Raw genomic sequence first — 12106 nt, forward strand, 5'->3', positions numbered from 1 at the left:
ATCCAGGTACTCACTTTATCACCGTTCCACTCTTTTATAAAGGCATTATTCAATCACAGGGGAAATCGCACACACATTCATTTAGTTTCTTACTTACACATAGGCCGACCAATCCACCTTCTGCATGTTCCTGTGAGGCGGGAGGAACCTGGATTAATTGTAGTAAGCCCACAAAGACAATAAGAGAACATGTCAAACTCATGGTGTTTATTATCGTATTGCTTTTGTTCAAATAATAAAGTGGAACTTTTTATTTCGTTTTTTAATGTTTTACCAACGCTTTATCCTGGTCAGGGTCCAAGTGGGTCCTGCATTTCTGCTTCTTTACATGGTTTCTTGTTCTGAGATGCGAGATCCTTTACGACCTCCTGGTTAAGTTGTCGCCGAGCCCTTGGAGAGGCTTTATCAGGGCTGACATTTGCAAGTAGATGTACCTCTGAATTCTTTATTTGGAGGTCATTACTCTCACTGTGATTCTGTGGAGTCCTAGAGCATTAGAAATGCCACTGCAGTATTTTCCAGGGCGGGTCTCTGAACGGAGGGACGGTCCCTTATTTTCGACTCCGTGCCCGATCTAAACCCACTCTGGTTCCCTTTAAACCCTCGAAATCCTCCCGCAATCGAGTCTGAGCCTCTGGCTTACGAAGTGAAATAATGGCAGAATGATGGAGGAGAATCTCGAAGCACATTCCGAATAAATTGGGACAGGAGGCGAGTAAAATAGGGAACAAACAAACGGCTCGGCTGTCACGCTGTGAAAGAAAACAGTTTCCATGCAGAATCAGACGGGATTTAAGGATTTCACCATCTACAGTCCATAATATTTAATGGAGTAAGTGGAGAAAAAAGCTTTTAATAAAATACGTCATTGAGAAGATTTAAAGGTTTATAGATCTAGAAGGGCTCTAGAGAGAGATTACAGAGAGATTTAACTGTTCTAGGTTTAACTGTTCCAAACAGAAGCCTTGTACACATTTTAAATCTGGTCTTTAAGACTTACTTCATTGAAAGCTGTTTTCTCCACTTACTCCATCAAAAGCTCAACTCACTAAACCAGCATCGTCCCCAGTGCATGGTTGGGCAGGTTTGGTTTGGAATTTCAGTGGCTTGGACAGAGACCTGAAATCGACCTTATTAAAAAGCTTTGGGATGAATTGGAATGTCGACTACCACCAAAAAGCCAAACCTTATTATCCAGGGTCACTGCAGGACCCAAAATTAAATCATCTGGAGGAACTTTATGGAAGAGTCTTACAGCTAACTGATGCCAATGGGATAGTTTTGTCTGTATGTAATTTGTCTGTATAGTTTTGTCTGTAATTTGTCTGTATAGTTTTGTCTGTATATTTTTGTCTGTATGTAGTTTTGTCTGTATGTAATTTGTCTGTATATTTTTGTCTGTAATTTGTCTGTATAGTTTTGTCTGTATATTTTTGTCTGTATGTAGTTTTGTCTGTATATAGTTTTGTCTGTATGTAGTTTTGTCTGTATGTAATTTGTCTGTATATTTTTGTCTGTATGTAGTTTTGTCTGTATGTAGTTTTGTCTGTATATTTTTGTCTGTATGTAGTTTTGTCTGTATGTCGTTTTGTCTGTATATTTTTGTCTGTATGTAGTTTTGTCTGTATATAGTATTGTCTGTATGTAGTTTTGTCTGTATATAGTTTTGTCTGTATGTCGTTTTGTCTGTATATTTTTGTCTGTATGTAGTTTTGTCTGTATATAGTTTTGTCTGTATGTAGTTTGTATATTTTTGTCTGTATGTCGTTTTGTCTGTATATAGTTTTGTCTGTATGTAGTTTTGTCTGTATATAGTTTTGTCTGTATGTAGTTTTGTCTGTATATAGTTTTGTCTGTATATAGTTTTGTCTGTATAGTTTTTCTGTATATAGTTTTGTCTGTTTGTATATAGTTTTGTCTGTCTGTATATAGTTTTGTGTTTGTATATAGTTTTGTCTGTCTGTATAGTTTTGTCTGTTTGTATAGTTTTGTCTGTATATAGTTTTGTCTGTCTGTATATAGTTTTGTCTGTCTGTATATAGTTTTGTCTGTCTGTATATAGTTTTGTTTGTCTGTATATAGTTTTGTACACATACTTTTGACCGTTTGTTATTTATATTTATAGTAAAACATATATATATATATATATATATATTGTTTGTATAGTTTTGTGTTTGTCTGTATATAGTTTTGCCTGTATGTAGTTTAGTCTGTATATAGTTTTGTCTTTATATAGTTTTGTCTGTATATAGTTGTCTGTTTGTCTGTATAGTTTTGTCTGTACATAGTTTTGTCTGTCTGTATATAGTTTTGTTTGTATATAGTTTTGTCTGTTTGTATATATTTTTGTTTGTATATAGTTTTTCTGTATACAGTTTTGTTTGTATATAGTTTTGTCTGTTTGTTTGTATACAGTTTTGTCTGTATATAGTTTTGTCTGTATATAATTTTGTCTGTATATAGTTTTGTATACATACTTTTGACCGTTTGTTGTTTATATGTTTGATATAATAAGAGTATTTCTGCAGTCATGTGTGTATATAGTTGATTTTATTTAAGGCAGTTTTTCATTATAGATCATCTGTAAATATATACTATCGTTTCTTCTGCTCAAACACAGCAAGAGCTTCAGGTCCTTCATCATCATCATCATCATCATCGTCTTTATCATCTTCATCAAAATAGAACAGATTCGTCGTATAAAACATCCGCGCTTCTGTGGCGCATGTACAAGTTCGGTTTTGGTGCTTCTCCTCTCCCTGTGAACGTCCAGTATAATCGTCCGTACGGGCTACATGCTATATGCTACACGCTAGGGCTGGACGATATGCCGAGGTGATAGATATCAGGATCATGATATGCTTTCTACCGGTGTCACATGATCAGTGGCGGCACTCCTGTAGGTACTTCCCTAATCTGGTCCTGCAGGGGCCCGGTCACACCAGAAACTGCCAGAGATTCCATTGATTATTCCATTTCTGTCTCAATTTGGTTTCCAATTCCCGATTGCTGCCTGCACCGCCCCCGTTCTGGTCAGGAAGAGGCGCAGACGTCCGATAATAGCCACTTCTTTTCACCAACCAGCCTCAGATTCTCACACAGAGCCATACAGCATTTGGAGATTCACACTATGCTCTATGAATGTCCACCACCACCAGACATAGCGGTAGCCAGAAGAAACCCCATGCAACCATCCCTCCCGCTATTTCCCAGACACAGCCAGGAAGGTGGCACAGCAGCAAACTCCAGCGCCTAAACAGCCTGCGGGGGTAAGCTAGCGTGTTAGCTGGGCCGCTGCTTATTTGCAGCATTTAGCAGACGCATTCATCCAAAGTGACGTACAATTGCGATGGGTTGAGGGCCTTGTTCACGGGCCCAACTACCAACAGCAGCAACTTGGCAGTCGTGGGGCTTGAACCAGCAACCATTTGGGTTCTAGTCCAGTATGTTAACCATTATTTAACTGCCCCACTTAATGATCATGGAATTAAATGCAGTATAATGGCACAAAATTAACTCGGGGGACCAAATCCGGTCCTGCGTGTACTGGAAGTTAAGCGCCTGGCCAGGTTGGTAGCACCGCTAAGACTAAAAGTTGCTTGAACTCTCCACGAAGGGCAGAAGTACCCTGGACGGGGTGCCAATCCATGTAGATGCAGGGTGTAGGGTTAGGGTTAGCGTAAGTGACCGCTGTGCCACCCGAGCGGGGGTAGGTAAGGGGCACTCGGGTGGTGCAGTGGTGTTGTTTAATGCACTAGCACACCAACTCAATGAGGTGCTACCGACCTGGCCGGGTGCCGAACAGACACGTTCAGCCGTGTCTGAGGGAGGGCTGGTTGTACAGGGTTCGCGTAGACTGAGTGCTCAGGGAGCAAATGAGCGAGTGACTGTAGCCCTGCAGTGATATCTGTCTGGACTCCTGTCCCACAGCGACCCTGACCAGGATGAACACCTAGCTTTGGATAGGGGGGGTGCAGCGCAGAAACGGGTGCTGAGAACCTGGCTCGACCTCTCGTGTGGTCAGTATCTGTGACGAATTTGGAATTCGGCATGTTCTCCAGGGGCATGTGGGTAGCGGTGCACGGTGTAGTACACCAACAGAATCAGGCGCTACCGGCCTGGCCGGGTGCCGAACAGACACGTTCAGCCGTGTCTGAGGGAGGGAGGGTCGGACAGGGTTCGTCTTCAATTTATTGTATACTGGCTGCTCTAAACTGCCCCTAGTGAGGAAGCTGTGAGTAAGCAAATGCCCTGCGGTGATATCTGTCTGGACTCCTGTCCCGCAGCGACCCTGACCAGGATGAACACAAACACCTAGCTTTGGATGGCGTCGGTTCTGTCTGTGGTGGGACGGCGTGTGAGTGCAGCGCAGAAACGGGTCCTAGGAACCTGGTCCGACCTGTCATGTGCGGTCAGTATCTGTGATGAATTTGGAATTCGGCATGTTCTCCACGGGCATGTGGGTAGCGGTGCAGCGGCGTAGTACACCAACAGTGTCAGATGCTACCGGCCTGGCCGGGTACCGAACAGACACGTTCAGTCGTGTCTGAGGGAGGGAAGGAGACTGTCAGGTCGAGACGTATGTGGTCACTGACCGGTGTTGGTCTGCGGCCCTCCTCGGGGGCGTCGGCATGGCGCCAGCGGTATAATGCAAACAGAAAAACATGCAGAAGGTGGGTTGGCTGTGCAAAAAAAGAGTGTCTTGCCTCACGATGGACTGGCACCCTAATTTTTCTGGGTGGCACTGGACCCGCCACGCCCGGGAATTCTAAAAATAGCACGGTGATAATTCTTGGCATGTCGTCCAGCCCTGCGAGACGCTACGTGTGAATCGATGTCTCTGTTTTCTGAGAGGATACTTCCGGCTCTTAAGGTGGAGGGTGTCGTGTCTCTGGAAAGAATCATTTAGGAGTAAGATATAAATTAAAACGCTGCTCCGTCTGTGAGCGCGTGGACGGAGGGATCGTGGGTACATCGTGGGCGCCGAACGCTTCGGTCCGGATGCGAGTGAACGAGAGCGAATCGAAAGGAATCAGAGCTTCCGTGACGGTTTATCTGCTGATGGTGGAGGAGGCCGAGCGCAGGCTGCTCGGGAGTTTATCCGAGCCGGGGATTTTCCACGGCCCGGGGGACACCGTCGCCTTCCTGCCCGTCTTCTTCTCCGGCTCGGGCACTCCGACGCCCTCTCCGTTGACCTCGGGGTCTCCGTGCGATCTGCCCTGTTTCCTCTCTTTGGATCTGCTCTTGGACTTGCGCTCGGCGTCTCTGACGTCGTCCGGGCGATTCTTGGAGTTCCCGCCGGAGCTCCGGCGCCTGGTCCTGCTGCCCTCTCTGTGCCTGCTCTGCCCCTTGCCCGCCACCCCAGCCCTCTCGGCCCCTTTGAGACCCTGGCGGTGGCTCTCGGGGGCTTCCTGTTCCGGGTCCGTAGATGGGATCTCGTGAGGTGACTGCGATGGATCGGTGAAGGTCCCGGGTGGGGGGGCTACTTCCGACACGCTTGGGGAGGCTGTAGGGTGAGGATCCCAGGGGGCGGGGCTATCTGCTGGGAGGAAACAGGTGAATAGAAGAGGTTCATTTATAAAAAACTACAAACATCATTCTATACATGCTACCCCCCCCCCACACCATCCATCAATGGAACAAGACCCCCCCCCCCCCAAAAAAAATCCCAACAACACTCCTGCACCTGCTACACTCATACCAGACCAACATACTACCATGAATGCTGAGATTGATTCACCACCCGGTGAGAGTCCTATGGGGGTCCTTGTCCTTAATTAATAGGGTACAATGGGGTGAGAAAATGTACAGAGCAACAGATGGGCTACATTCAGTAATTGTATACACACATACCCCCATTTTATATACCTTTTACCTTCCTAAAACATGCCTTTGCCGTTATAACAGCCCCTACCGCTCTGGGAATGCTTCCCACAACCACATTTTAGAGTTTGTCTGTGGGAATTTGTGCCATTCAGGTAAAACACCTTCATCCCAAATGTGTTCAATCATTACGGACCTTACTTAGTGCAGAAGGTGGGTTGGCTATTCTACTTATAAGTTCCCCCTAGATGTGAGTGTGTGAGTGTCGCTTCACAATGGACTGGCACCGTGTCCAGGGTGTACACCTTCTGTGTGGCACCGGAATGTCTGTGGGAATTTGTGCCACTGGGGTACTTACGGCATTTGGCTGATGCTTTTATTATAACTGAATACAATTTGAGCAATTAAGGGTTAAGGGCCTTGCTCAGGGGCTCAACGTCCAGTCCCACAGCGACCCTGACCAGGATGAACACCTTGAAGCTTTGGATGGCGTCAGTTCTGCCTGTGGTGTGGATGCAGCATAGACTTGGGTCTTGAGAACCTGGCTCGACCTCTGGGAAGAGTTTGGCATGTTCTCCAGGGGCAAGTGGGTAGTGGTACATCGTATAGTTTAACACACTAGCACTCAAACACTGTCAGGTGCTACCAGCCTGACTGGGTGCCAAACAGACACGTGGAAAGTTCGCTTTGGTGTAAAGGAGCAGACGGCACTTTTTGGAAGGGGTGGGTGCTAGTTTGCGACCCTTTTTGGCCAGCGTGGGCATGGTGCCAGTGGTGAAATGCAACAAAAGAACATGCAGAAGGTGGGTTGGCTGATGTACATCTATATTCGCCCTGGATGTGAGTAAGAGAGCGAGTGTGTCGCTTTGCGTTGGATTGGCGCCCTGTCTCCCTTTTTCTCTCAATTTAGTCATAGCCAGTTCCTCTTCCTCTGCCGGAGACCCCGATGGCGTACGAGTAGGGTATATTCGCCTGACACGCCCTCCCTCCGACCCCTTCTCCCTACATGGCACAGAGGACCCCGCCCACTTCTTAGTCCGGTCCTTTCCCACCCAGCAGACTAGTGGCCGATTTTGTCTGCTGCACTTTCTGCAATGCCGATCGTGCCCACTAGGGGGCGCCCAGTCAAGACCAGGACGTACCAGTTAGTGAAAATGAATGAATGCAAAAATGAAAGAAATTTTAAAGGAGACTGAAGCCACCGAAACCACACACACACACACACACACACACACACACACACACACACCAGTGTGAGCAGTAGAGTGTTAGAAGGCATGCACTCGGTTACGAACCGTGTCCTTAGACTGGCCCATTAGGAAGAAATAGGGGGAGCAATGCGTGTCACTTTTCATGCACATGGAGACACTGGAAGGTACCAATCCTAAAAAGAGGGGGGGGGGGGGGGGGGGAGAACCTAGAACAGTCATCAGGGTTAGAACCACAGAACCACGATCTACTCACGTTAGGTACAGACATCAAGAACAGTACAGAAACTACAGAGACCCAATCAGAATGTGCGTAAACTAAAGGGCGTGGTCGTTTACTTTCATCACGTTTCCTTTTATAGGCGTATCCCCTCCCACAGCTGACTGAGCATAACATGCGGGCGCTTCTATTCACCTGCCAGGTGTGAGCGCTTACAAAGAGCCATTTGCCTCGACCGACCAGCATTTACATTCATGGCATTTGGCTTTTATTATAACTGAATACAATTTGAGGGTTATTTGAGGGCAATTGAGGGTTAAGGGCCCTGCTCAGGGGCCCAACAGTGGCAGCTTGGTGGTGGAGGTGCCTTCTAATATTAATAATTCTAATTCTAGTCCAGAATCTTAACCCAGAAACCCCATTGACGCTTCCCTCCATCAGGCACGGCCAGCTGTCCCAGGTCATTATCAGATTTGAATCCCAGAGCTCGAGTTCTCATCAGTAATGGATTAACTTATTAATGTTAGGCCGCTGTCCCACCCTAAGGTCGGCTTCAACACAGGGAGAGCCACGCCCCAATTTCTGCGCTCCTCCACTTTCTGTACAGGCGCCCTTACGCAGCATTCATAACCCCGCCTCCTAGTCCGGTCTTTCTGCTGCAAGCCAATTAAGTCTGCTAGAGGGCGCCCAGCCGACCGGTGGCAGAGCCGAGATTTGAACCCGGGAGTTGGTGTGCTAGCAGATTATCCAGCTGCGCCACCTAAGCGCCCGCAACTCTACTATTGTTATCCAGGCTTGGGACAGGCACTGAGAGCGCACCTAGTGCACCTTCCAGTGACTTAGCCAGTTATGTCTTTGTAGACACCTGACCGGCTGATAGCACTGCTGAGATTTAAACCCCGGACTTTAGCAGAAGTGGGTTTGCATATTTTACTCAGAGCGGCACGAATGGAGAAGCTAACCACAGGATGCCCTTCCTGATGCCACCCTCCTATTTATCTGGGCATGGGACCTGCACTAAGGGTGCACTGATGTGTTCGCCCCACACACTTCCATGAGCCTTCTGTATCTCTGAGCCCAACCTGGGATTCAAACCACCAGAACTGAGGCTTCTACCATTACGCCACACCCGCTCACCTTGAACATCTTAAAATTGAAAATCGCTTATTGGTACAAACCCCATAAACACGAAAGCAAACGTATCATCTGGGATCATCTCACCCTGTGACATCACGCTGATTGGATCTCTGGTTCGTTAGCAGGAGTTACAGTAAGAGGACGAGAACTACATCGTCTCTGCGATTGGCCGATCCGAGCCCCCGCCTGATTCGCGACGTGAATGCGCGATTTGATCAAATTGAGTGATTTCTAATATCAGTCAGTGGTGGATTCTCACAAAGAGAGTCCCTTCACAACTCGTGCTAATGCCCTGACCAGACAGAGGGGTCACTGTTGCAGCAGCAATGCGGAGTAACCCTATCTGACCTTCCCTTCACTAGACACGGCCAGCAGTGTCTGGTAAGCGCCTGGCCAGGCCGGTAGTACCGCCACAGACGCTTGAACTCTAGTTTTGCATTTGCCCCTTTTTCTCTTAATCGAGTCGTATCCAATTCCCCTGTCGTATCTCCTCTACAGCTGACCCCGACTCCTGATAGGCGGGTTCACACAGAGATCAGTATCCCGTACGGAGATTCACGCACTGCTCTCCGTTATTCGTCTCTTTGCAGCGCCTCGACCGGCCAGCAGGGGTCGCGACTGCAGCCCGTCCTTCCTCAGACACAGCCAATCATGTCTGTGCAGGCGCCCGGCTGGCCGATAGCATAGTTGACCTGAGATCGGAACTCCCGTTATCACTCGGGTAAAGCCGAATCGTGATAAACGTGGGCGGTGCACATCCAGCGGGGTCGGGGATGAATCGGGCAGGGGCGCGGCTCGGGTATTCAGAAGGTCATCGTTAATAAATACACTAATCATGCTGTGATGTGTGAGTGATTAATAAGAAGAGTGTCAGTAAGAAAGAGGACGTATGTTTCTGTTATTAACACCAGGCTACGTCCACACTGCGGGATTCATTTAGTTTAAGGCTGAACAGTCTGAACAGATCGCGGCTCCACACCTCAAATTCATTACGCTTTTCATAAGGTACAAAATTTCTATGTAAAAAAATCTAAAACAGGCCGTATAGCTCAACAAGGGGGCGTGGATTACAGTATCATGCAGGCGCAGGTGACTGACAGTACCGATTCCTTTAAGCAGCAGTCTCCGCGCCTCATCGAGCTTTAATTAGCTCAGACGGAGGAGCTTTTTTATAACCACGGCCATCAGTTTTAACCGGCTGTTTAAAGGCTGTGACAATGACATGTGAAATGTGAAATTCTTTTGGGCTGCGTCTGAAATCGCATACTTAAACGGTACGTACTAGATTGGAGGCAGTGCGCACTGCTCGGCCCGTAATGCAGTACGCTCTTTCAGTACGCAAGTGCGCAGTATGCACGCAACCTCGTACGTACTACATCCGCCATCTTACCAACGTCATGTGATGCACAATGTCTCATTAAAATCGGACAAAATTCATTCTGTCGTTCTACACAAAGCTGCTCATAACGTTATTCAGGTTTGTATTTAATCATAACATGTTTATTGTTTGTCTTACTCCGCTTTCCGCCGTCTTTCTTCTTCGCTACGAACGCCTTTGCAGCACCAGTTGCATTATGGGATAGATCATTAGACCGTAAGTGTGCATCGTTTGCATATTCAAAAATGGCTGCCGAGGCAGTAGGTCATCCGGGTACTTTTCGCGTACGTTTTAATATATCGTCGCTGTCCGATGAAAAACACGTATCTCCACTTTTAGCGGTTTTCACTTTTGTTTTTTACATGTGTTGATCTCCGTCTGTCCATAGCAGCAAATATCAAAATGACCAATGAAAAGATGAAAAATCACGCAATCTCTTTAAGGAGTATCTCCATTGGCTGCTAGACCTGTCCATTAAAACCATGTATCTCCTCTTTCTTCCCCTCCGGTACAGTTTTTTATTGTTCTTTATTTTTATTTTACTTTATTTTGTAATTGTATTTCCTAAATATGTAACTAAGCTTTGGCAATATGAATGTCCATATTCTGTCATGCCAGTAAAGCTACGTTTGAGTTGACTTGAAAAAGGTGAAACTTGTTTGCTTGTTTACTTTTTTTCCTTTTCCTGAAAAGTTGTGTTTTTGGAGATAACGTGTTTTTCATCGGACAGCGACGGTATACTACATTCGTATACGCATTCGGACATACTAACCGCTCTCCTGTACTGCTTTCGCTTACTGTTCAGTATAGAAGTATGCGATTTCGGACACAGCTTTGGTCTCTTACTAGCAGACCCCACAGATGGATCCACGCAGGACGTGGTCAGCATCAGTTTGTGGAGTGGCTGCTCTGCTCCTTTTTGGAGCGTCCACCTTTGATTTTGAGAACTTGGGTTGTTACATGCTGGTGGACTGAGTAGCTGGCACATATGTGACAAGCGTTCACATCTTTTTCAGGTTCTCACCTCTTCAGGCTTCAGATTTTTAATTTGAATTACTTTTAATACCTTCATTTTTTTATTATTTTGTGGATCTTTAGCCGCAGTAAAGTTTTGCCTTTGTTCGGCATCCTGCAGACTGGGTTCGTGTCTTATATCGCTCAGGTAAGAGGCACGACCCTCACTAATGCTAACACTCAGTTGTACAAAGACAAAATATTTCACATTTAAACTAATAAAAATGGTGGTAATCTGGTCCCACTGTGGTTTACAAGGTGTAACGTAAAGCCTCACATGGGGGACAAGTGGACAAGTTTGTTTGACGTTTATGCGCATGTTAAAATTCATTTATTTAATTATTACTATTTTCCTCTGTGAATTTTAAAGCTGCAACACGTTCCAAAAAAATTGGGACAAAGGCGTGTTTATATTTAACAGCTGGTTTCCAGCATTGCATAGATTTTTATACATCTATTCACAATATTATGTACGGTAGATGGTGAAAAAAATAATTTAGTGCAATCTTGCATTGAGAAACGTTTTTTAGTTGATTGATCATACTCTGGTAAAGTTTGGAACACAGTGGTGAAACACGAGCCATCATTGCTTGTACAGCTTGACTGATCCTGGAACCTTTCAAAACATTGGAACTTCAATATAATATAAGTGAGGTCCTGTAGCAAATTCATGGCCGTGAAATCGAACGTTTTTACGTGTACTATGCAATTGTTTGTTTGTGTTTAGCGATTTAACATTTTTGATTTGTGCAGCGTTCGAGTGCCTCATGTTTACTGGTTAATCTGCACTATGAGGCGTCCTAGCGATCCTACGGCAATTCAGTTAGCAATCGCTTAGTCAAAACATCGGGCAACTGAGTTTGGAGGGGTGGGTGTCAAAACATGGACGAGAATTTTCATTTTAGGTTTACATTCGACTATTAATGTAGCTGTGCTGTGTATCGTAGCTTCTATTTATTCTACCATTTAATTTATGAGAGTAATTTAATGACTGGCGTGAAATGTGACTCTTTTCTTTATAAATCTGTGTAATCTGTGATTTTTAAAAGACGAGGAGCACATTTTGCAACTGTCCCAACTTTTTTTTTTTTTTAAACACAATTAATTTGACCACTAAAACATTGGTAATCTTTTATTTCTATTTATGTCTCAGTTACATAAAAGTTGAAGAGCTATAACACATCACAGATTCTTCTTTTTATTATATTTATAAAATGTCCCAACTTTTCCGGAAATGTGTTTTGGGGTCGAGGTGGGCATATTTCCTGCTCACGCCCCCTCCGACCCGCATGCAATCCTTAGCGGAACCCTTTTCCACCCATGCGC

General features: G+C 45.7%; 1 protein-coding gene across 5 annotated transcripts in view; it reads right to left on the reverse strand.

Annotated features, from left to right (window-relative positions):
• Positions 1-2533: 2533 nt before the first annotated feature.
• The window catches only part of magi2a (membrane associated guanylate kinase, WW and PDZ domain containing 2a), a 123615-nt gene continuing 114042 nt past the window's right edge, over positions 2534-12106 (reverse strand). For 4 of the 5 annotated variants that reach the window (XM_062996943.1, XM_062996935.1, XM_062996928.1 and 1 more), the window contains one exon: positions 2534-5539. In XM_062996943.1, coding sequence (XP_062853013.1) covers positions 5052-5539 — 488 coding nt within the window. In that variant the 3' untranslated portion in view covers positions 2534-5051. Of the gene's footprint in view, positions 5540-7118; positions 7208-12106 lie in introns of all 5 variants that reach the window. The other variant, XM_062996951.1, reaches the window with a different exon arrangement.

This window comes from Trichomycterus rosablanca, chromosome 1 (genome assembly GCF_030014385.1).
Source record: "Trichomycterus rosablanca isolate fTriRos1 chromosome 1, fTriRos1.hap1, whole genome shotgun sequence".
NCBI lineage: Eukaryota > Metazoa > Chordata > Actinopteri > Siluriformes > Trichomycteridae > Trichomycterus > Trichomycterus rosablanca.